This window comes from Mytilus californianus, unplaced genomic scaffold (assembly GCF_021869535.1).
Source record: "Mytilus californianus isolate M0D057914Y unplaced genomic scaffold, xbMytCali1.0.p SCAF_11, whole genome shotgun sequence".
Classification (NCBI taxonomy): Eukaryota; Metazoa; Mollusca; class Bivalvia; order Mytilida; family Mytilidae; genus Mytilus; species Mytilus californianus.
This window is the reverse complement of record NW_026262593.1, coordinates 54,601,922-54,628,974: the sequence shown is the minus strand read 5'-3', so window position 1 is coordinate 54,628,974 and position 27,053 is coordinate 54,601,922. Positions and strand designations below refer to the sequence as shown.

Below are 27,053 nucleotides of genomic sequence, written 5' to 3'. Positions count from 1 at the left end.
GCTTAACTATATTGACCTGCTCTAAAACACTCTCGTGATTTCGATGCCACGAGATTTTACACCACATGTTCTGAAAGTCAAGATACCGGCTAACAGAATAAAATCTGACCATGGATCCTAAAAAAATGGGAGAAGCTCTTGGCCGCATGAAAGGCGGTGGAGGCAAATTTGCAGGAGCTGGTTTAGGCCTCTTAGCGGCGGCTGGTGGCTTATTTGGAATTGCAAATTCATTTTACACTGGTTAGAATTGTTACATCAGAAAAGGGTCACCTTATAACATGTATAATTATTTCAGTTATGTAAACAAATGAAAACTGTCTCTGTCTATTTTACACACAGTGATAACATGTTACAAAGCTTGTATTGTCAAATAGAAAGACACATCATAAATAATTAAAAAGTTATAACTTCTTGGCAAAATTGCCATAGTAAAATAGTTGCCATCTCTTAACTTTTCACATGTAAATTAGTATTATTGTAAATAATTTTTGTATACACATTTTCAACAGATCATGATTACACACTTTTTCAACACACAAAGTGTACAGGCATGTCATGTCTTTACATTCAAATGCATGCCATTTGATAATTTAATGTAATAGCGCAGCTTTTATGTTTTCATTGCTAGAGGTTGGCAGATATGCAGAAATAGACCAAAATATGTGTTGCCGAGACACATCATCTAGCATGACATTATGATAGCCAATACACATTATCGCTATTTAGTCCAATCAAGTAAAAACAGTTACTTAGACCACTTCCTGTTTGGGTCCGATGAAGTGTAGCAAAAACAAAGGTCAGGCTAGGGAAAAATTCTTGTTCCCTAACATTGGAAATTTTTTTTTTTTTTGTGTATCAAATACACCTTATCGCTATTTGTCCGCCATAACTGGACATCACAAAAATTCCCGTAAAATTTTGATGTCATAATAGAAAATATCTGACGCCACAATGGAAAAGTGATTGTTGTATGACGTCAAAAGTTCAAGCGGGACAGATTCAAGCGGGAATAGCTATAAGGTGTATTGTGTTGCTATAGACTATGCGTAGAACAAATATTTAATTACTTGACAACTGGTATTAAACTTAGGTGACTTTAATATTATAAGGAACTGGTGTCCATGTATTCAATCTTGATAGAATACTGGTGCCGAGTTGACCATTTTGGGGGATCTAAACAACAGGGGAGCGAAATGCTTTAAATCATTGTTATCTTTCCTATCAGTTGAGCATTTGGCGATCTAGAAACCAACCCTAGGATGGAATTAATTACTTAGACATTGTTATGCTTCTAAACAACAAAACTGAAACGTATATGAAAAAATATTTGTTAACATTGCTGGATCAGAACAAGACACAGCCTTTTTTTTCTCTTTTTTCCTTCGGTCGAAAATATAAACAACCGGCAGTACAGTACGGGTAGAGACTTATTATTATGGATGTCTTAATCCGTCTAGATGTCAGACTGGCCGGACAGTTGTCTCAGTGTAATTAACACCTGCTGTGATATTAACCTGTACAATATCCGAGTGGAAGGTTGTAAATCAATCTGTACCAGGTTGATTAGAATTAAATTTTACCTGTATAGATATTTTAGTATTTATGGAGGATAGATAATAAATGTAAAATATTGTTTTGTATTCAAAGAAAAAATTACAATAAAAATAAAAATGTAATATCATGAATATGGGATTAACTTTTTTTTAACTTGAAAATGAAAGAAAGACGATTTTTAACAATGTACGTACTGTAAAAATGTGTTGCCAATTATAATAATTGTGTTTGTGCCAATAAACTATTTGTATTTGTAAACCGTAAATATTTCATTTTATTCAAAATTATAACAACCAGGACTGTTTTCAATCGAAGTTTTAATCAAAATGTTGAGACATCAATCCCGTAAATTATACGAGTTTTCGTTGATGGTTACAATATTTCCCCCTTTTAACGTCCTGTTCCTTAAAGTTATTAATTGAAACACAATTTTAAGTATAAGGCCAACATATCATATTTATAAAGTATATAAACAAATTGAATATAGGCATTGTGAATAAACTGTTCTTTTCCTTACGATACCACGTTCCCCGTCGGAGCCTCTACGTCTATTCATACCAGTCAATCATTTCTCGCCAGTAAAACAATTTGGTCAGCCAGATCATCCATGCTTTCTATTTTGACAAATATTTCCCGTTAATCTCTTTGAAACAATTGTTTTTTTACAATATTTATAACGCAGTGATCATCTTTCGATTCCTAGTTTTTATATAAAAAAAACTTTTCATACGCACGTCAATATTCTATGATCCAGCATTATTTTAAATTTTGTTTGTTAATAAATTTACATATAATGGAAATAACAGATTTGTTGACACTCGTTGTATTATAACAAAGATATTGCCTTTCTATTTCCATGTTTGAAATTTTAATGAAAATCGTGTTTTTATACGACCGCAAAAAAATTTTTGTGGTCGTATATTGGTATGACGTTGGCGTCGTCGTCGTCCGAAGACACATTGGTTTTCGCACTCTAACTTTAGTTTAAGTGAATGGATCTCTATGAAATTTTACCATAAGGGTCAATATCACAAAAGGAAGGTTGGGATTTATTTTGGGGGTTATGGTACCAACAGTAAAGGAATTAGGGGCCAAAAAGGGGCCATAAATAAGCATTTTTGTAACTTCCAGACATAACTTGTGTGTTAGTGTATGGATCTCTCTGACATTTGTACCACAAGGTTCCATATCACAAAAGGAATGCTGGGATTGATTTTGGGGGTAATTGCCTCAAAATTTTAGGAATTAGGGGCCAAAAAGGGGCAAAAAACAAGCATTTTTCTAGTTTCATGACAATAATTTGTGTGTAAGTGTATGGATCTTTATGAAATTGTACTACAAGGTTCCATATCACAAAGGGAAAGCTGGGTTTGAGTTTGGGGGTAATTGCCCTAAATGTTTAGGAATTAGGGGCCAAAAAGGGGCCAAAAATAAGCATTTTTCTAGTTTCCAGACAATAACTTGTGTTCAAGTGTATGGATCTCTCTGAAATTGTACTGCAAGGTACCATACCACAAAGGGCAGGCTGGGATTGAGTTTGGGGGTGATGAATCATAAGGGGGTTCAAAAAATTTGGGGGGGGGGGGATTTTTTTGTTTTCCTTTTTTTTTTCTTTTAAAATTTTCCATTTTAAGTTGGTTATTTCTGATTTATATTTAAAAGCAAATATTAATGATATGGTAGGAGATACACACCAAACAGGATGTGTAAATTATTATATAATAAGTATTGTGCACTAGCAAGAAATTTTCAATTGCACAATAGCAAGAAATCTTCAATTGCACAGTATTGCGCAATAGCAAGAAATCTTCAATTGCACAGTATTGCGCAATAGCAAGAAATATCCAATAGCACAATATTGCGCAATAGCAAGAAATTGTCAATTGTACAGTATTGCGCAATAGCAAGAAATATTTAATTGCACAGTATTGTGCAAAAGAAGATACTTCGTATAAATTGCTTATTTCTTGACCAATTTCAATGGGGTTTTATTCTTGAATTCTTGGGGTTCTTTAATATGCTGAATCTAACCGTGTATTTAGTTTCTGGATTTTGGGCCCCGTTTTTTAATTGGTCCACATTGAGGTCCAAAGGGTCCAAAATTAAACTTTGTTTGATTTCATCAAAAATTGAATTATTGGGGTTCTTTGATATGCCGAATCTAACCGTGTATTTAGATTCTTAATTTTTGGTTCCGTTTTCAAATTGGTCTATATTAAGGTCCAAAGGGTCCAAAATTAAACTTAGTTTGATTTTAACAAAAATTGAATTCTTAGGGTTCTTTGATATGCTGAATCTAAACATGTATTTAGATTTTTGATTATGGGCCCAGTTTTCAAGTTGGTCCAAATCGGGGTCCAAAATTAAACTTTGTTTGATTTCAACAAAAATTGAATATATGGGGTTCTTTGATATGCTGAATCTAACCATGTATTTAGATTTTTGATTTGTGGGCCCCATTATCAACTTTGTCCACATTGAGGTCAAAAGGGTCCAAAATTAAACTTTATTTGATTTCACCAAAAATTGAATTCTTGGGGTTCTTTGATATGCTGAATCTAACCATGTATTTAGATTTTGGATATTGGACCATAATAGGTGAATGTCCAATTTAAAATTTTTAAGTTCTTAGACTACATTCATTCTGTGTCAGAAACCTATGCTGTGTCAAATATTTAATCACAATCCAAATGCAAAGCCGTATCAAGCTTGTGTCCATACTTGCCCCAACTGTTCAGGGTTCGACCTCTGCGGTCGTATCAAGCTGCGCCCTGCAGAGCATTTTATTTATAAACATATTTTACGAATTGTGTCAATCAATACATGAAGATCAAAGTTTTACACTATTCACGATCAGCCGTATTTACTTTTGCGTCGTATTTCTAGCCATTCTCTAAAGCTCATGCAGTCAGTAAGATTTTGTAAATCGATATCGGCAGTTTAAATTGTATAATTCCCGAACTTTAAAGGAGGTGTCCGAAAATTATTTAAATAGGAATCTGGGTGTTGACTAATAAATATAATAAATAAAATAGTTAAAGAAGACTAAAGCTTGTTTTGTTTATAATTACAAGGATTAAATTTTCTATTCTGGTAAATCAATTATTAATGGATCTCGATCATGAGCCTCAAAACTAACGCACAATACTGCCAATCATTACGTATCAAATTAAATCATGAATGGATTTTCCCATGGTCGGTCAGTAAGGTCACCTGTGTTAACTGTTACGATATTTCCCGCCATATGAAAATCACGTGCATTTGACAAAATTAATCCCAGCTATTTTTAGCATTCAACATTGTATTGTGAGTGAAGTCAAGTTCAAAGTTCAACCACATGCTGTTGATCACTGATAAGTGTATCATGGAATTGTCTTTTCACGGCAAATATTTTTTTTAGATTGGTGTCAAAAATACAACATACAAGTTAACATGCATTGTGCGTAAATTAATATTATGCAATTAAGAGTCAATGCAGCACCGTAAAATTATCTAAATAGGAGAAATTGCATTTCTTTAAGACTACAAATCATAGTAAATATTTAATTAACTGGTCATCAAACGATTGAATGCTTCTAGTTTTAATGTCCATTCATGTCAGTGGCAATTATTTCATGCATATTTAACAAACACAGAAATATCAAAATAAACCTAATCCCCGAGAAATATCGTTATCTTCTTCTAGTGTTATTATTTGCGTACTACTTTAGTTATATATCACCAACTTTCGGACAATATTTGTTTACAGTAAAAAGTAAATTCACAATTATAAAGAATCACCTAACTACTAGTATACAATTATTGCTCACTGTAATTATTTTTATTTCAGAACTGACCCAACGCAGACTGAAAATTAAATACAAATGTAGTGTTGTCAAACTAAAACGTATGCAGCAGCACTTTGCACATCATTCTGCTAATCAATGGGTTTACGTGGAAAATAAATCAGTAAAACAAAAATAACCTTCCAGAAATTAAAGAGAAAATATTTTAAAAATTGTATGCCAACAAATACGAAAAACATACATAACAAAAAAAAACAGGGAACATAGAAAATAATATTTTGAGGAATATAAACAGCATTTGAAATGCAAAAAGCCATAATTAAAAAAATAGGCTATTTTTATTAAAACAAAGTTGTTTCCAGTACTTCACCTGTAAAAATATTTTATGTCAAATACGATGTAGAACTAATCAATAAAGTGACTGAGAGGTTTAAATCACAGGTAACCTGATTCTGAAATCAGTGAAGCGTAATAATCTTGTAGCACGGATTGAGATGAAAGGACAATTATATTAAGGTTCACACCTGGATCTGTTGATTAATGACCATACTACCTACCATAAAAAAGTCGGATTATTCATTTCCGACATGTCCCAGTCCGTTATTTATAGTAATATGTCTCTACCAGTACTGTATAAGATGGACCTGGTCAGGTTAGGGGAAACCAACAATCATTTTTCCCTGAGGGAGTAGACAGTTTTTGAGGGAGGTGGGAGAGAAAAAAAGATTGTAAAAGTAAGGTGAGAGATAGGGGGGCTGAACGTGTGAGAAGGGTACCCCCCTGTTCACCCCCTCTTCCCTGGGCTCATCAGTCATTGTCAGTAAGGAGCTGAGGGAGAAAAAAGTTTAGAAAGTAAACATTTTGAAACTTTGATAGATTATGATCCACTTTTTTGAAACACAGATCAAAGTCCTAAGAATGCTTTGTTTGAAATGTTTACAATGGTTTAAACCAGGAACATATATATTGACGGGACTTGACACTACCTGATTGTAGTCGATTTTATTGTCGTGCCTTAGTTAATAAAGATACGATACAGAAACGGACATGTGTTAAAAACGGACTCGCTATTATCCTAATAATTTCTGATATTATCAATAAATTGTCATTCAAACTAGTTTTATAGTGATGCTAGTGTATCAAACTTGTATTCTGTCACTTCAAATTTGTTAAAATCGCAAGCATTTCATCACAGAATTGTGCAGAATGCAAACCAGGTAATAAAAAAATGGCGGCCATTGCCGCGATGATTTACAAATTCCAAAACTATTATAAAACACTTCACATCAAATAAATCAAACTTATTTTGGTAATTTTATATGACAAAATATATCTACTAAATGATAAAACTTGTATTTATTTACAATTAGAGTTAGGTGGTTTATTTGTTGAGCAGTTCTGATAGTTTTTCAGTCAGACGCTACCAAAATCCGTAAATCTTGGGAAGTCTCGGGGAGTCCGAGATTTTATCAATTTTATACTGAAAAGCGTATCAGATTCATTTCCCGTTAGATATACTGTTCCCAGTTTAAACATATACATGATATATCTCTTTGAAAAGTTTTATGCATAATACATTTTTAAATGAGGGCCACAGATAGCTTCAACTGGATGAAAAAGTTGTGTAAAATTTTGCAGAACTTATCTGGAGTGGAATAAATAGTAATAAGGCATATGAGACAACATTGACTTGCGGAAAAGGATGTATCTGTTTGGGAGGAATTATTTATCTTGGTCATGTTCGTTGCCATGCATACACCTGTACATTTCAGTATAGCTTACAATTAATTTTAGTCGTAATATTTTTATTGAAAAAAGTGCTGATGTATATTGTAAAAACTTCAATGCATTTTGTTCACGAATGACTGACACAAATGTATAAATTTTGTAACATCTTTATTTTCAGTTGATGGAGGTCATAGGTCAATCATTTTTAGCAGAATAGGTGGAGTAAAATATTCATTGGACCTGTACATTTCAGTAAAGCTTACAATTAATTTTAGTCGTAATATTTTTATTGAAAAAAGTGCTGATGTATATTGTAAAAACTTCAATGCATTTTGTTCAAAAATGACTGACACAAATGTATAGATCTTGTAACATCTTTATTTTCAGTTGATGGAGGTCATAGGTCAATCATTTTTAGCAGAATCGGTGGAGTACAGAAGACCATATATCCAGAAGGATTACACTTTAGAGTACCATGGTTTCATTATCCTATTATATATGATATCAGAGCAAAGCCAAAGAAACTAACTTCACCAACAGGAAGTAAAGGTATGGGTAACCAGTACGGTGTAACAGGGCACCTGACTTACGGTAGTGCAGAACCAGATAAACTTAGTAAAGAAATAAAATGGTAAGGTGTAACGGGGAACATCAAGGAAAAACTTCTGAAATGCTTTCTTTTTAGGTTTAAAGGTTATGTGTCATGAAATAGAACAGCAGAAAAAACCCTAATCAGATTAAACACTTTAGACAACATTGTTACTGAAAATTAAATCTTGGATTGGCTTGTGTTTGAATGTTCATTGTATTCCCAGTTGGAACAACAGTATAATAATGATAATATTAATTATTATACCCCCGCTTTAAAAATGTGGGGTATACTGTTTTACCTCTGTCTTTCTGTCCGTCCGTAAGTTCTTCTATCCGTCCCATGAATATTTTTCATTGCAGCTTTCTCAGGAACTACATCATAAGGATTTCTGAAATTTGGTTTTAGGGTTTATATAAGTCAGCTATAAAGTGTGATGCGTTTTCAGATTCATCACTCAACAACTTCCTGTTTACCGAAATATTTGGGCGGGGGTATCATCAGTGAGCAGTAGCTCGCAGTTTCACTTGTTTTACCTTGTTTTCTTTTTTTTTATGATTGATGAAATATGGCTTGTTTAAATTAAACCAATCAATGTTGATAAGTTCAGTATAAGTTGGTGTATCAACATTAATATATGTTCTCACACTCAAAATGAAAAAGACCAGTTTAAAATACAATAAAGGGTAAACTACATCATGGCAAGAAGAAAAAAAGCCGAGATGGACAGTGGAGCTCAAATTATTACCATGAAGCTTTAGGAAACTAAAATGATTGAGTTGCATGAAAGTCACAAAAACTGATCACTGACCTACATGTATGGCCCTGCAGAAGGCTTAAAGACCACTTTAATCAACAGTTAATATTTGGCAAGGTTGAATTAAGTAGTTAATTGTCTATGGATCGAAAATATAGCAACATTATAAAAAAGTTCAAATTTATTGCAGATTTACAGATGGTGAACATTTCTTTAAGAGTTTTATACAGACCAGATCAGAAATTTCTGCCAGAAATCTATAGACAACTGGGGTTGGACTATGATGAAAGAGTGTTGCCGTCAATTTGTAATGAAGTAAGCTGAAACATGCCCATGAAATTTTCACTTCCAAATTGAAAGCTCAATTAGCACATACAGTCAAACCTGGCTTTACAGTCACCTCGTTTCAGTGGTCACCTGCCTCTGACGGTCACTTTCAAATCCTCCCAAAAGTTTACTCTATATAATTTAACTCGTTTCAGCGGTCACCTGTCTAAGGTGGTCAGTGGTCACCTTACTTTTGCTCGAATCGTCATTTCAACTTTTTGACAATGGTCATCAAAATGATTTTCATGTTTTTAACAACCAAAATATAATCATGACGAAAAATATGTGTTCAGTATCGAGGTAAAAATGAGAATCGGAACTGATTGTTTCCGAGATCGCGCATTGGGAGATGAATTTTTGAATTTCCCGTGTTCCACTCCTTTTAGTTTCCATTGAAAACCGTATCCTCGACTTATTTCTCCATGAATATTTAAAACTATTTCGAATGTTTTTTCAAATTCAAAGCACTGGAATCCTCCATTTTTTATTTGTCTACTAGCACAAACGATAACTCTACCGCTTGAAAACACTAAATCAATTTGCCGTGATCCCGGCCACATGTGATGTCAAAAGTGATTTTTTTTTCAGACCTCATTTAAAAGATCACCTCTCTTGAGCGGTCACTATTGATATTTCCCATGAGTGACTGTTTAATACAGGTTTGACTAATTATAAGCTAACTTCTATGGGGTTAATGAAACTGTTCTGATTAAATATTAAAAAAACAGAATTTCCACACAATATGTGATGAAAAAAAGAATGTGTATCTGTTAATACCTGCCTCCTGATTAACCCTTAAATTGATCAAAACCCGAAAAATGATTGTTGGTTTTCCATAAATTATATTAGAAACAGCGTTTTGTGTCCTATGAGAAGTCTACAAATCATATTTCTGACAGATTATTCAGGCAAATTTAAAATATGAATGACCTTACTAGATTGAAAACATTGTCAGAACATTGAAAATTACAAATCAAGCATTGGTTAATTACTGGATGTGTTGTGTACATCAGGACTTTTAGAAAACCTGTAATTTTTTCTAAAATTTTGTTGATATGCAAAAAAAATATTGACTGACGACTTTATTTAAGCTGGAGGCAGGAAACAGGCATATGTTTTTTAGGCCTTGACATGTATATGGTATTAGCAAGTTAGTAAGAATTTGAAAACTTAGACAAACTTAGTCAATTTTAACATGCAGATAGCATGGCTCTCTTCTAATACAATAGATCCTACGCCATAGTACGCACAAAGTGATTCAGCTAGTAAATGATCTCTCTGGGTGGTTTAAGTTTCATATGCTATTTCAAAAGTGTTCTATGTTATTAAAAGGAGTTGTAAGCAAAAAACTAACTTTCCTGTTGGATTATTGCTTTTGATTTGTATATTTTAAGTAAATGTTACTGAGGGGAAGTGACTTTAGAAATTCAATGTATGAAATGATTATATTTTGTAGATAAAAATTTATAAAAAGATATGATTCTTAAATCATGATGACATTCTTTTGTTATGCTTTTCCAGGTTTTAAAATCAGTTGTAGCTAAATTCAACGCTTCACAATTAATCACACAGCGTCAACAAGTCAGTTTATTAATCAGACGAGAACTTAAGGAGAGAGCACAAGACTTCTACATGATCTTAGATGATGTGTCCATCACAGAATTAAGTTTTGGGAAAGAATACACAGCTGCAGTAGAATCTAAACAGGTAGGAAAACAAATGTAAAGGGAAATTACTGAAGTCTTTAGAATCAAATAAGTGCAGTTATCTCCCATTTACAAAAAAGAACCCTACAAGACAGATAAAGAGGCTGCAGTAGAATCAGTAGGTGTTAAACAAATTTACTCTTGTGAATTTCAAACATACTAGTTTTTTCTATGAACTAGGTTTGAGTTTAAGATTAATTTCAGCAGTAAAATCAAAATATGTAAAAATACTCAAAATTAAAGGGAGATAACTAAACTCCTTAGAATCAAATGGATGCAGTATAATCTCCAATTTTCAAAACAAATTTAGGCAAATTAACTCTTGTGAATTTCATACAAGTTTAATTAGTCCCCTACCGATGAAGTCAAAGGGGACTATAGGTTTGCACGCTGTCCGTCTGTCTGTCCATCCGTCAGTCTGGCAAATCAATTTTCCACACTTTTTTTCTTTGTGCTTGAAGATATTGATTTGATATTTGTTATATAGTTTTACCATGACAAGTTACAGATCAAGTTCCAATTTTGTATGGTTAAGATGATTATTTTGCAGAGTTATGGTCCTCAAACTTTGAAATTCACGCAAATAATCAGTTTCCCACACTTTTTTTTTGTTATGCTTAAAGATATTGATTTGATATTTGATATATAATTTTACCAGGACAAGTTACAGATCAAGTTCCAATTTTGTATGGTTAAGATGAATATTTTGCAGAGTTATGGTCCTCGGACTTAGAAATTAACGCTAATAATCAGTTTTCCTCACTTTTTTTCCTCATGCATGAAGATATTGATTTGATATTTGTTATATAGTTTACACCATGACAAGTTATAGATATAATAAGCATTTTGTTTCAGTGCAATGAACTTTTAACCGGTAAGGGACTATGTATTGCCATGCAATACTCTCAGAATGCTTGTTTTTTTTGCAAACTTGGTATGGATTTTAACATTAATTTTATGATTTTTTTCCATGTAGATTTTAATTTTTAACAGGATTATCAAAGTAAAAATCGGTTATTGATTTGGGGATGTATGGCTGGCGGGCGGCTGCCTTACAATGAAATTTACATGAAACACTTTGAAGAATTTTTTTCAAATTTAGATGTTGTTTCCTGTGACTAAATGAAGGTCAAGTTCAGTTTTCACGATTTTAGCTTTTCTCCTTGTTCAGTTATAGCCCTTTCCTAAGAATTCATTTCAATGAATTAATCCTTTTCTGTACAAAGGGAAATAACTCATTTTTTAAAAGATTTTTAAGACATTGTATTAATGATAAATGACATTTTGGATTTTTTTTACTTGTCTTTGGTAAATTGTTTGAAGAATTTTGTGATAGGTTTGTTTGTTATTCTGTATAAACTAATTTTCTGAATGCTATATATATATATATATATATATTTTTTATGAAGTGAACTCCTTTAATTAGATAATAATCTATTTTTATTATAGGATATATTTCATTACAATTAAAGTTGTTGACATTGATCATAGATAAGTTGCAGATCTGTATTAGTTTGTGACAAATGAAAGAAAAATTATTTGGAACTATTAATTATATTTTGAATAGAATTTGAACATAGATATATATTGTGTTAGGGCTATTCCATTAAAATGTATGTGGGAGGGTAGGAACATTAAAATGTATGTGGGAGCGTAGGAAGGGACTTTCAAAATATCCCTACAACCAAGAACCTTTTTTTAGATAATTTTGCATAATGGTAATAGACGCATACTGAAAAAAGACCCATAACCCTAATTCAATAATTAAACTTCCCTTCCTACCCTCCCACATACATTTTAATGGAATAGCCCTTACATCATATCTAATTTTAGAGATTTATTAATCATATCTAATGTTAAGAGTACCATGTTAAACCATATTTCTGTTCAAAGGGAAATGACTCAAACTTATTCCATGTACAAATATGATAACATCAAAATTTCTTTATAACTATTTTTTTTAAGTCATGTGTGTTATGAAGGTAGATGTCACAGTTGTTATGTGGTATTTTATTTTTGTTGTGTGTGTTAATGTTTAATTTTTACATGATCCTGTTTGGGGTTCAGATTTGCAAATATCGTTTTCATTATTAATTAGATAATAATCTATTTTAAATATTCAATCACAATCCAAATTCAGAGCTGTTTTAAGCTTAGATGTTGTGTCCATACTTGCTCAACTGTTCAGGGTTCGACCTCTGCACAAAAACCCTGTTTGCTGTCACTCGACAGCCTCTTGTTTTAAATTAAAGTGAAAATCTGATTTTGTAGAACTATGCCTATAAACTTTAAATTTTCATAACGTTTTAAGTTACATATAAAGCATGTTTGGAACTTATCTGCTTTTCCTGTACAATTTCATTATTAGCTTGCATTTTTCAAGCTCAATATATCTATGTGAAAAATTGACAAAATTTGATTTTGCTCAAAATTTTAAAAGAAATTTGTACTAAATTATACTACATTTCTTCTATGTTATATTTGCTTCTTTATGTTATTGTGATCCCTGACCTGTCCTTGGATTATTTGATTGATTTCTTTTGATATTTGGTTGTAGGTAGCACAACAAGAGGCTCAGAGAGCTCAGTTTGTGGTAGAGAAAGCCAAGCAAGAAAGACAACAGAAAGTTGTACAAGCCTCCGGAGAAGCTGAAGCTGCTAAACTTATATCCTTTAACATAATATACAACAGCCCGTGTGGATTTTGCTTTTTCCACCGGCCCACCGTGGGCAGTCCACCCGTGCCCACTCTGGCTATAATCTCTTTTTTGTAAAAATATTGATTACAAATGCTTATCTGCTTTTTTCAAGTGATTGTACTTGCAAGTCTTAAGATGAAACAAAAGAAATTGAATGCCCACTCCTACAGGTGGGCAGAGTGGACACAGTACAAATTTTGCCCACCCGGTGCCCACTCCCATGGTGGGCCGGTGGACAAAGCAAAATCCACCCGAGCTGTAGTGTACATTAATAATTGAGTCTGAGGTTTCATTCTATGTAATCGCTTAATGACATTTTTGTCTTTATATCATCTGAAATAACTCTTTAAGTTAATTATTGGATATACAAATGTAAACCTGCTGTAAATCCAGAACTGTTCAGTCACACTTGAGGCAATTCGTTATTTGTTGTTTATACATGTCAATTATGAACATATCTTAAAAATTGACTTTGACCCAAGTGTCTAAACTGTACTGAATTAACTGTGCACAGTGGATAACTATTAGGATTGACTGAAAGACTAACTGGAATTTTACTATATTTATTGGTGAGAAAGGTGCCATACGTTCAAAATAGCTGTTTTAACACAATATATATTTTAATATGTGTCATAGCATGCGCAGCAGCAATTGTAATTTCAACGCTCATCCCATACAAGTTTACACATCACAGAAAGTATAAATATTTGGGAGAACTTGAAGCTTCTAAACTCTTACAATAATTACTAAATATTATCAGATTGTGACCTCTTTCATTGTTGGATAATGGTTCACACATAGACAGAAGTTTACTAATTATAAAAATAAGAAGATGTGGTATGATTGCCAATGAGACAACTCTCCACAAGAGACCAAATGACATAGAAATTAACAACTATAGGTCAACGTATGGCCTTCAACAATGAGTAAAACCAATACTGCATAGTCAAACTATAAAAGGCCCCGAATAAATCTGCTTATAAATATAAAAATAAGAAGATGTGGTGGTATGATTGCCAATGAGACACATCTCCACCAGAGACCAAATGACATAGAAGTTTACAACTATATGTCACCATAACCCATTTTCTATGCAACATACACACTGATTTTTTAAATTGGTTACAGTTTGTGTTATGACAAATATATATCCAAATTACCTGAAGAAGTGATTTTTGTAGAAAAGTTCATATTGAATGTGTTTCTATAAATTGTATTTATGTCTGTAACTCAGTAGGAGCCAAGACTTTGAAGTTTCTAATTCTTTAAGCAACAGCTTGCAATAGTATGGCATTTATCTGGACAGACATTGTTTGTTTCCAAAAGAACAGCAATATTGAAATGTTGAGAAGGAAAAATCATGTTTGAAAATTATTGGTGCATAAGTTATGCTTTTCAAGTGTCAGAATAAATATTTGCAACTTGGATAATTGTTTAAGAATCAGTACAGATATGTACTCATATTTTTTAAAGTAAAGGAACTTTATAAGAAAAACTTATTTAGGCGTTTTTGCAATGCTCAATAGAATAGAGAAAATTTGCATAAAAAATAATGACATCTTTTATTATGTTTGGCATAGGATAGTAGTGTGTCATTATGTTATATGAGGCCCCTCATGTGGGTGTCCAAGTAATCACATAATCACAAATGTTTTTGCCAATATAATCACATAATCATCAATTATTTTTTTAAACAAGATAATCAAATAATCAAAAATACAGTCCTAGATTATCAAATAATCAAATAATCATGAAATATTTGGTCTGGTAATCAAATAATCACTATAAAAACAGCCAAGTAATCACATAATCAAAAACCCCATGAGGAGGCTCTTATATGCTGTCTATGTGTCTGTCCAGTCCCCATCACATGAACAATTTTGATCTAGGGTACTTTACCAAGAAGTGGACGTCACAACAACTTGAAATTTAGTTCACATGTTCATCATGATTGAACTTTTTAGAATTTGCCAAATTTTGTTGTTCACTGATCACATATATGGGATACTCTGAGCAAGGCATAGTGGTCTGGCTATGGACATATACTCTTGTTTAATTATGATTCAGAATCATAATATTAATTGTCCAACAATAGGAAACCATAGTATTCAGTAGCCATGGTAACTATGGCAAGTGATGAAAACTGTGTATGTAGGAGGCCATTGACTGTTTTTCCAAACCAGAGTAAAATCATTGTCTGAAATCTTGGTGGACATATCTCAGTTTGTATGTCTGCTGTAAGGCCAGACATATATAGGGGGCACTGTCATTCAATATGGCTGACTCTAGATATAGTCTGCTGTGATTGATGGAGCACAAAGTTGGGACAGGGGTTGTAATTGGATGCATTGTGGGAAGGGTTTAATACAAGCAGTCAATGGTCTATGATTTCTATCTTTAGTAATCTGATGCCAAATCTGATACTGGTTCCTTCTTTGTAATCTTGGATGCCTAATGTGACTGGTTCCTAGTTTGGTACATTGCTATCTACAATGAAACTGATATTTTAAATATAACCATCATATGAGTTTTCCTTAAATTCTTCCAAAATTGCATTGGGTATTCCAGGGTTTAAAAGCTGTGTCAGCTATCACCTATTTTACTTTCTTAAATTATCTTGTTTGCTGACAAAATAATTAAAAAGTGCTTCATTACTCACTATTCCATCAAATTGACTCAATCTCTCAAATATGATTTATGACACACATTTATATTTTAGAATTAAAAAAGTCCCACAGGAAAAAAAAGAAACAATGCATTAAATCGTAAAAATGTCAATAATTAGGGACTGGACATCAGCTAATTAACCATTATCATGAACTTCTAATTTTGCCAATAGGCATGTGGCTCTTTTATAAATTAAATAGATATATAGCATATGCAATAGTGTAATGACTATTTTTCTGTGAATATATATCAAAAGACATTGATAAAAAAACATAATTGTTTTACCTGTAACCTGTATAATAATGATTTTTTTTGCAGGTCCTAAACAGTTGACAAAACTGGTTTTCATTTTTATAATTTTTGCGGTCGTATATTGGTATGACGTTGGCGTCGTCGTCGTCCGAAGACACATTGGTTTTCGCACTCTAACTTTAGTTTAAGTGAATGGATCTCTTTGAAATTTTACCATAAGGTTCAATACCACAAAAGGAAGGTGGGGATTGACTTTGGGGGTTATGGTACCAACAGTTAAGGAATTAGAGGCCAAAAATAAGCATTTTCTAGTTTCCAGACAATAACTGTGGAACGGTGTATGGATCTCTCTGAAATTATACTACAAGTTTCCATACCACAAAGGGATGGTTAGGATTTGCTTTGGGGGGTTATGGCTCAAACCATTTAGGAATTAGGGGCAAAAAAGGGGGAAAAACAAGGTTGTCCTGGTTAATGGACAAATACTTTAGTACAAAACATAATTTAAAGCAGTGTAAGGAAGATAAATCAAATACATCATTGAAATTATCTCCCTTACACTGCTTTTGAATTATGTATAATGGTTAATGAACAATTAAGATAATTTAAAACAGTTTAAGGGAGGTAATCCAAATACAACGTTTTGGTTACTTCCCTTACACTGCTTTTAAATTATGTTTAAAGAAATGCATATTTATAAAGGAAGACCAGTAAAAATATCTGCAAATGTTGCATCTTTTTTTTCTACAAAAAAATCCATATGAAAGATTTGACACTATATTTTAAATTCTTTTATAAAATAGATTAAGTTAGCACTATGGTAAATTAAAATGGGTAATTATGGTTGCAAACTCCATTGGAAATTTGATTGAGATTATGACCATATCTTGAGGGAAAGAATTTTTTGGGGGGAAAAAGGGGGGGGGGGGGGGGGGTAAAAAGAAATTGTGGGGGGTCAATTTTTTCTCATTTCAGATTTCAGAAATTAAAAAGAATTATTCTTCAAATATTATTTTTTTTTCAAATTTCAAATATTGAAAAATTTCAAGAAGTAATCTTTAATTGCACAGTATGGCGCATTTGATTTGTAAAATCTTTGACCACATTTATTTATTTGTTATGCCGAATCTAACCGTGTATTTAGATTTTTAATTTTGGGTCCAGTTTTCAAATTGGTCTACATTAAGGTCTAAAGGGTCCAAAATTAAACTTAGTTTGATTTTAACAAAAATTGAATATTTGGGGTTCTTTGATATGCTGAATCTAAACATGTATTTAGATTTTTGATTTTTGGCCCAGTTTTCAAGTTGGTCCAAATTGGGGTCCAAAATTAAACTTTGTTTGATTTCAACAAAAATTGAATGTATGGGGTTCTTTGATATGCTGAATCTAACCATGTATTTAGATTTTTTATTTGTGGACCCCGCTATCAAATTGGTTCATATTGAGGTCAGAAGGGTCCAAAATTAAACATTGTTTGATTTCATCAAAAATTGAATTATTGGGGTTCTTTGATATGCCAAATCTAACCGTGTATTTAGATTTTTAATTTTGGGTTTTGTTTATTAAATTGGTCTACATTAAGGTCCAAAGGGTCCAAAATTAAACTTAGTTTGATTTTAACAAAAATTGAATTCTTGGGGTTCTTTGATATGCTGAATCTAAACATGTATTTAGATTTTTGATTATGGGCCCAGTTTTCAAGTTGGTCCAAATTGGGGTCCAAAATTAAACTTTGTTTGATTTCAACAAAAATTGAATATATGGGGTTCTTTGATATGCTGAATCTAACCATGTATTTAGATTTTTTATTTGTGGGCCCCGCTATCAAATTGGTTCATACTGAGGTCAAAAGGGTCCAAAATTAAACTTTGTTTGATTTCATCGAAAATTGAATTATTGGGGTTCTTTGATATTCCAAATCTAACCGTGTATTTAGATTTTTAATTTTGGGTCCTGTTTTTTAAATTGGTCTACATTAAGGTCCAAAGGGTCCAAATTTAACTTAGTTTGATTTTAACAAAAATTGAATTCTTGGGGTTCTTTGATATGCTGAATCTAAACATGTGTTTAGATTTTTGATTATGGGACCAGTTTTCAAGTTTGTCCAAGTTGGGGTCCAAAATTAAACTTTGTTTGATTTCAGCAAAAATTGAATATATGGGGTTCTTTGATATGCTGAATCTAACCATGTATTTTAATTTTGGACAGTGGACCATAATAGGTAAATCAAAAAAATTAAAGTTCTTAGACCACATTCTTTCTGTGTCAGAAACCTATGCTGTGTCAAATATTTAATCACAATCCAAATTCAGACCTGTATCAAGCTTGAATGTTGTGTCCATACTTGCCCCAACTGTTCAGGGTTGGACCTCTGCGGTCGTATCAAGCTGCGCCCAGCGAAGCATTTTATGGATCTTAGTTTCACTTTTCCAGCTTTTTTTTCAATATATATATGCTGATCACATGCACAATTCCCCCCCACCCCAGTTTGAGTCACATAAAAGGTTGCATGCATATGGATCTGATTGAGGTCAGATTATTGTCTTTCAAGCCAATAATGTATCTGTGAATTTTATCGAGCCCCTACAACATTTATGTAGCGAAAGCAAGACATAGCGATCCTAGATTTCATAGTCTGGGTCGTCAACATTTAGGTTCAGTTTGTGGTTAAAGTTTCTTTAGACATCAATAACTTTGTCAAACCTTCATGGAATTTTATGAAATTTGGACAGCTTGTTTACTACCAAAATACAGTATCTAGAGCAAAATTTTTAAAATATTTATTTCCATTGTTCAGTATTTTGCTTGTTAATGGACTTAGTCTTTTTTGGCCAACATTACACTCTTACACTGACAGCAGCAATCACAGGCGAGACACAGGGTTCCGTGGAACAGTTTTCAAATTTTTTGGACTTTGTGTTGACAAATTGATCTAAAAAAAGACTGTTGATAACAAATATGCCATTCTTATAAATGTTTGAAGCAAATAAAACATTCTTTAATTATTTCAACTTAAACTGTCAAAAACATAGTAATGCATTTTTAAATGATGACTTTTATTAAGTCTCCCAAACGAAGTTTGGGAAGACTTATTGGTTTTGCTCAGTTATTATTATTATTATTCTTCTTCTTCTTCTTCCTCTTCCGCCGCTTTTAAATTTGAACTTGTCCGCACCTGTTCTCCAAAACCGCTTGTCAGATTAACTTAGGGTTTCACAATATGTTAGACTAACATGTCTAGTGGTGCAATCAGGGTTTTGTTTGTGCAATAGGGTTCATAAAGGGGTACTTTGAGGGGCAAAAAGAAAGGAGGGTTTTACTATAGAACCCTATGGGATATTATTTTTTTAAATTTTCAAATGATTATAAATTGAAAACCGTTTGTGATAGACACAATCTTTTTAATTGAAAATGTTCTAAATGATAAAGCACATTAATTGAAATACAGGGTTAGTCCCCAGGGGTCACCCCCACCCCCTGCCATTTAAGAAAGTTCTAATACCTTGTAAGTGTTCAAGATCCCCACCCCTAAACCATATATATTCTGGTTTGTCATGCTAAGACGGTTTGAATGATATACAGGGTTAGTCCCCAGGGGTCATCCCGACCCCCTGCCATTTGAAAAAGTTCTAATATCTTGTAAATGGTTGAGATCCCCACCCCTAAACCATATATATTCTGGTTTGTCATGATAAAGCACATCAAATGAAATACAGGATTAGTTACAAGGGGTCATCCCCATCCCTAAACCATATATATTCTGGTTTGTCAAGCTCAGATGGTTTGAATGATATACAGGGTTAGTCCCCAGGAGTCATCCCGACCCCCTGCCATTTGAAAAAGTTCTAATATCTTGTAAATGGTCGAGATCCCCACCCCTAAACCATACATATTCTGGTTTGTCATGATAAAGCACGTCAAATGAAATACAGGGTTAGTCCCTAGGGGTGACCCCCCACCCCCCTGCCATTTCAGAAAGTTCTAATATCTTGTAAGTGGTCAAGATCCCCACCCCTAAACCATATATATTCTGGTTTGTCATGATAAAGCACATCAAATGAAATACAGGGTTAGTCCCCAGGGGTGAACCCCCACCACCTACCATTTAAGAAAGTTCTAATATCTTGTAAGTGGTCAAGATCCCCACCCCTAGACCATATATATTCTGGTTTGTCATGCGAAGATGGTTTGAATGATATGCAGGGTTAGTCCCCAGGGGTCATCCCCACCCCCTGCCATTTGAGAAAGTTCTTGTATCTGGTAAATGGTCGAGATCCCCACCCCTAAACCATATATATTCTGGTTTGTCATGCGAAGATGGTTTGAATGATATACAGGGTTAGTCCCCAGGGGTCATCCCGACCCCCTGCCATTTGAGAAAATTCAAATATCTTGTAAATGGTCGAGATCCCCACCCCTAAACCATATATATTCCTGTTCGTCATGTCTCGAACATTTGAATGACGTATAGGGTCAGTCCCCAGGGGTTCCCCCCACCCCAATGTTCTAGTATCTTTTAAATGGTAGAGATCCCCACCCCTAAACCATATATATTCAGGTTTGTCATGCCAAGATGATTTGAATGATATACAGGGTTAAGTCCCCAGGCATCACTAATGCATATAACTTTACTGGACCAAACCAATTTTCACTGGACTTCCTCTTCCGCCGCTTTTAAATTTGAACTTGTCCGCACCCGTTCTCCAAAACCGCTTGTCAGATTAACTTAGGTGTTCACAATATGTTAGACTAACATGTCTAGTGGTGCAATCAGGGTTTTGTTTGTGCAATAGGGTTCATAAAGGGGTACTTTGAGGGGCAAAAAGAAAGGAGGGTTTTACTATAGAACCCTATTGGATATTATTTTTTTAAATTTTCAAATGATTATAAATTGAAAACCGTTTGTGATAGACACAATCTTTTTGATTGAAAATGTTCTAAATGATAAAGCACATTAAATGAAATACAGGGTTAGTCCCCAGGGGTCACCCCCACCCCCTGCCATTTAAGAAAGTTCCAATATCTTGTAAATGGTCGAGATCCCCACCCCTAAACCATATATATTCCTGTTCGTAATGTCTCGAACATTTGAATGACGTATAGGGTCAGTCCCCAGGGGTTCCCCCCACCCCAATGTTCTAGTATCTTTTAAATGGTAGAGATCCCCACCCCTAAACCATATATATTCAGGTTTGTCATGCCAAGATGATTTGAATGATATACAGGGTTAGTCCCCAGGCATCACTAATGCATATAACTTTACTGGACCAAACCAATTTTCACTGGACTTCCTCTTCCGATGCTTTTAAATTTGAACTTGTCCGCACCCGTTCTCCAAAACCGCTTGTCAGATTAACTTAGGGTTTCACAATATGTTAGACTAACATGTCTAGTGGTGCAATCAGGGTTTTGTTTGTGCAATAGGGTTCATAAAGGGGTACTTTGAGGGGCAAAAAGAAAGGAGGGTTTTACTATAGAACCCTATGGGATATTATTTTTTTAAATTTTCAAATGATTATAAATTGAAAACCGTTTGTGATAGACACAATCTTTTTGATTGAAAATGTTCTAAATGATAAAGCACATTAAATGAAATACAGGGTTAGTCCCCAGGGGTCACCCCCACCCCCTGCCATTTAAGAAAGTTCCAATATCTTGTAAATGGTCGAGATCCCCACCCCTAAACCATATATATTCCTGTTCGTAATGTCTCAAACATTTGAATGACGTATAGGGTCAGTCCCCAGGGGTTCCCCCCACCCCCAATGTTCTAGTATCTTTTAAATGGTAGAGATCCCCACCCCTAAACCATATATATTCAGGTTTGTCATGCCAAGATGATTTGAATGATATACAGGGTTAGTCCCCAGGCATCACTAATGCATATAACTTTACTGGACCAAACCAATTTTCACTGGACTTCCTCTTCCGATGCTTTTAAATTTGAACTTGTCCGCACCCGTTCTCCAAAACCGCTTGTCAGATTAACTTAGGGTTTCACAATATGTTAGACTAACATGTCTAGTGGTGCAATCAGGGTTTTGTTTGTGCAATAGGGTTCATAAAGGGGTACTTTGAGGGGCAAAAAGAAAGGAGGGTTTTACTATAGAACCCTATTGGATATTATTTTTTTAAATTTTCAAATGATTATAAATTGAAAACCGTTTGTGATAGACACAATCTTTTTAATTGAAAATGTTCTAAATGATAAAGCACATTAAATGAAATACAGGGTTAGTCCCCAGGGGTCACCCCCACTTCCTGCCATTTAAGAAAGTTCCAATATCTTGTAAATGGTCGAGATCCCCACCCCTAAACCATATATATTCCTGTTCGTCATGTCTCGAACATTTGAATGACGTATAGGGTCAGTCCCCAGGGGTTCCCCCCACCCCCAATGTTCTAGTATCTTTTAAATGGTAGAGATCCCTACCCCTAAACCATATATATTCAGGTTTGTCATGCCAAGATGATTTGAATGATATACAGGGTTAGTCCCCAGGCATCACTAATGCATATAATTTTACTGGACCAAACCAATTTTCACTGGACTTTGCCCAATGTCAGGCGACCCTGGGAATCACGAATAATGGGAGCTTCGTTTGGGAGACTTCGTAACAGCATCCTGTTACAATCATTTCTTGTTGATTTTGGATTTTGTCTCTTTTTAAAACTACAAAAGATAGAGAAACCTTCAACATCAAAATTGATCAGCTTAGCGAGATCTACAAAAAAGTCAGCATGGTCAAATATATAGTAAGTCGATTCCTTATAGGAGTAAATTGTCATTTCTGTTAATTTTAAATATATAAACTACTTTTTTATAAGAAAGCAGTAAAATTGTTGTTGGTTCAGAAAACCCTATTCAAGCTATTTTGGAATGCTCAGTAGAATAGATTTAACTTGTATAAAAAATAATAAGGTTTCTTGATCTTTTTTTATGTTATGCCAAAAATAGTAGGGTGTCATTATATAAATAACACATAGCTGAGAGGGTGATAGAGCAGATTGTTACCCTGAGAAAACATTGTCAACTGAGGCGAAGCCAAGGTTGACAATGTTTTTTCGAGGGGTAACAATCTGCTCTATCACCCTCTCAGGTATGTGTTATTTAATTTATTATACTGAATGTTCTGTTAATACTGTCTATTAAATTTCAAATTCAAAGTAATAAACTATGTCGTCTCGTACATAACAATCATCTGTATTTATTAAAGCGCACACTTGAGCAAGCGTCTCCGTGAAGGGTAATAGAGTATTTGCCATTGGATAGAGTAAATTGTCTCCCTCGTATTAACCAATCAAAATCTGGCATTTTGACATGAAGTATAATAAAGTAAATTGTCTCCCTCGTATTAACCAATCAAAATCTGGTATTTTGACATGGAGTATATTAATATGGTTTGCAGTCTGCCTGTCTGTTACCCTTGTATCACATTAAAGTTTTGGTTTTAGGTAGTTAACAATGAAGTTGTAGTTAATCAACGGTAAACTAAGTTAGTATAACCCAGATTTCATGGTTCATTGATCATCGAAATGAGATAATGTGATCAGGGCATGTTGTTTAAGCTATAGACATATATTCTTGTTTAATTTCAATTCACAATCATAAAATAAATTGCCTAAATTAAAGGCCCCTAGTATTCTGGGGCCATGGTAAATTTGGCAAGTGATGAAAACTGTGTATGTAGGAGGCCATTGACTGTTTTTACAAACCAGAGTAAAATCATTGTCTGAAATCTTGGTGGACATATCTCAGTTTGTATGTCTGCTGTAAGGCCAGGCATATACAGGGGGCACTGTCATTCAATACGGCTGACTCTAGATATAGTCTGCTGTGATTGATGGAGCACAAAGTTGGGGACAGGGGTTGTAGTGGGATGCATTATGGGAAGGATTTAATACAAGCAGTCAATGGTCTATGATTTCTATCTTTAGTAATCTGATGCCAAATGTGATATTGTGAAAATATTATTTGTGAATTACCAATTTTGGGGAATATTCAAAACCATGAATTTAGAAACCAATGAAGCAGATTTTTTCTGTAAGTATATGAAGTATGCAAGAAAAATCAAGCAAACAATGAAATCAAATATCCACAAAAATTGGTACGAATGGACATACATGAACTATAGTGCTAGTTCCTTGTTTGTTTTCTTAGATGCCCGATGTGACTGGTTCCCAGTTTGGTACATTTTTTTTTTTTTAAATAAACCTAATTTTTAAACATAAGTAACAAAATATGAATTTTCTAGGACTTGCAGGGGCAGATCTCTGACTACCTGTTTTCTGTCAAAATTGATTTTATTGCTCTGTAAGCTCTTCTTTTGTATTTTTCTTTGTAACACTTCTCAAAATCAAGATTAAGACATTTTAGCTTGGCCTTTTTGAAAAAAATTTTAATGACCACAGGGTTTCCAAAACGGTTATTTACATGAAAACATACTGTTGAAAACTACTTTTTAGTAATGCAAAAATGTTATTACAAGACAGGGACTTGGTGACAGAGAGGTCTTTGCAGTTCATCTACAGTAATGTCTAGCCTCTCAACATTGAGGTTATGAGTCAAAACACCTCTTGTGACAAGGTGTGAATGATTCCAATCTTAATTGACTGGGATTGCCAGTTTTCCTGTCAAGGCTGAGTAGTTCCTGTGGGGGAAATGGGCATCCACCACCAATAAAAACTGGCTGTCATGATGTAGCCAAGTGTGCTAAAAATAGGGCTAAACGGCAACAATTAATCATTACAAGACTGCTTTCCTTAACTTGCAAACATTGGTGAAGCCATCTCAATAAATCCTGGATACTTGAAGTTAAGAAAAATCAGAGCATCACAGGGTATATCTAGAACAGTAAGTGAAGTAAAATATCATAAGACTCTTATAAAATTTGAGTAAAACATATTTAGGAATTTAATGCTTCTTTTTGTAAATCTTATTAGGGTGTAAAAGTGTTGACCAAAGGGCATTTTGTAAGACACATCCTACTATATACAAAAAATATGCAGGATGAATGCTTTAACAACCCTAGAAATTACTAAAAAGGGACATCTATTGTTTTCGTATACATTGTTGTAACGTTGTCATGATGTAAGTATTTATAGGTCACTGAAAGATCTTCTAAAATCAGCAAAACCCATACGAGGTAGCAAGCTATAAAAGGCACGACTTAACAAATGTAAAACAATAGACCACTTTTGAGTTCGTTGCATTTCTGTCAAAAACTTTAGCTTAGTGAACATCATTCATGTGTTTAGGGGTACGTCACTTCCTTCCCATGTTGAGCGAGCGGTAGAAAAATATGATGCTATAGTCCTTGAATTATTCGGCAAATTAAATTCTTGTAATTGATAATCAGCACTGCTTTCATTAGGGAATTGTGATTAAGTACCTATGGAACAAACATTATTTCTAGTTTATATGGATAATGACCATCAGGAAGAAGCTTGATGAACTTTAATAGTGGAGGGATTCAGGAGGGCCCCTCTATCTGGTAAACCATGTCATAAAGGTGTGCATAATTGACGAACTTTTCCAGTGAAGGACATGACTAGAAAGTGGTCTATTCAAACAGGAAAAACTAACAGATTAATTTATGTACAAAACAATAAATAAAAAAAAAATGTACCATACAGCAATATATGACCAACACTGGATTACAGGCTCATGACTTTGAACAAACATACACAGAGTGTTCTAGGGTTAAACATGTTTTAAAAGAACAAAACAAGAAGACAAAAACTATAATTAGTATTAAGAGTGTGGTAAAGGGTTATTTTCGTGCAACATGTTTTGCCATTTTTATTTCACGTGCAGCCGTGAGAAAGGTTCATTATTCACCGTGTTTTGTGAAATCGGTGAAAAGATCAACATGCAAGAAATTTTTAATTGTTCGTTCATCATGAAATGGCAATTTTATTTCGTGTTCTTCCATGCAGATACCCCCCTTTACGCCCCTCTATTAAGAGAAAGTTTACAGTCTTACCATCTAGAATATTAATCACCTTATCAAAATATGTTGGACATATTCTGTCGTTTCACCTGTCCACAATTGGCTCACTTGCCCACTCATATCTTGTAAACAATATTGAAAAAATGATTGAACAGAATTTTCCAAGGCATTCTAATGATGAAAGAAAGGGATTGCAAAATGAAATCTCCTTACGAGGAGCATCATGCAACCATTGAGAAAATTTAAGGCAACTCCCTCAAGGGATTGTTGAATGACAAAACCTGTGTTTGGTTTCTATGGTGATTCTTTTGTTATTGCAAATTAACTTTATATGTAAGGTGACTTTTACATGTTAAAGGGATTATTATTAAGCAAACTAAAAAGTTATAATTTATAAGCATTTTTAATATTTACATGATACTTTTTGATTTAAAATTTTAACTAGAACTATCATTGTCCATTTTCTTTTGTAGCTTGCCCAGTCACAGAACCGTGTGTACTTGACTGCAAACAACCTGATGTTAAATATTACCGACAAAGACTTTGATTCTATGCTGGAACAGTATAAAACAAAGAAATAGTCTCTGAACTATGTCGACCTTGTTATTGTCTGAATTGTGCTGGATATTATTATGTGTTTCGTAGGACTTGCCTACGACAGACAAACAACTTTCACAGAGATATAAGAACAAATAAATTCCTCTTTTTTTAAACTTTGTATACTGACTTCACAATGACAGTGAAAATGGCCACCACTGGATTTATATGAAACAATTCTGTTTGGTTATGATTTAAAAAAGAGTTGTAAATTTTTAAGTAGACTTCAAGATTCCAAGGTTTCAATATAAATGAAAAGGAGGGATATTTTGCACATGCAAACTGGTTAGTGATCCATTTGGTTGGACAACATTATGATGAAAATTAAGATACAAATTTTGAAGAAGAAAAAACCAAAACAAAACCAACCAATAAATCTTGTGTTTTTTAAGTGGATATATTTATAGATTTATTAAATCAAAATTGTGGAAAAAAAA

The 27,053-nt window shown here is 33.6% G+C and overlaps 1 protein-coding gene and 2 non-coding genes across 3 annotated transcripts; all 3 read left to right on the top strand.

Annotated features, from left to right (window-relative positions):
• Positions 1-44: 44 nt before the first annotated feature.
• On the top strand, positions 45-27,053 carry LOC127720359 (prohibitin-2-like). The gene is made up of 7 exons (XM_052226940.1): positions 45-240; positions 7,455-7,616; positions 8,604-8,728; positions 10,262-10,447; positions 13,004-13,111; positions 24,843-24,920; positions 26,493-27,053. The coding sequence occupies exons 1-7, from the start codon at positions 111-113 to the stop codon at positions 26,598-26,600; spliced, it is 897 nt and encodes a 298-aa protein (XP_052082900.1). The 5' UTR covers positions 45-110; the 3' UTR covers positions 26,601-27,053.
• Positions 15,273-15,558, top strand: LOC127721035 (small nucleolar RNA U85). The gene has a single exon (XR_007991050.1). It is a non-coding gene; the product is annotated as a small nucleolar RNA U85 (small nucleolar RNA).
• Positions 23,731-24,017, top strand: LOC127721036 (small nucleolar RNA U85). The gene has a single exon (XR_007991051.1). It is a non-coding gene; the product is annotated as a small nucleolar RNA U85 (small nucleolar RNA).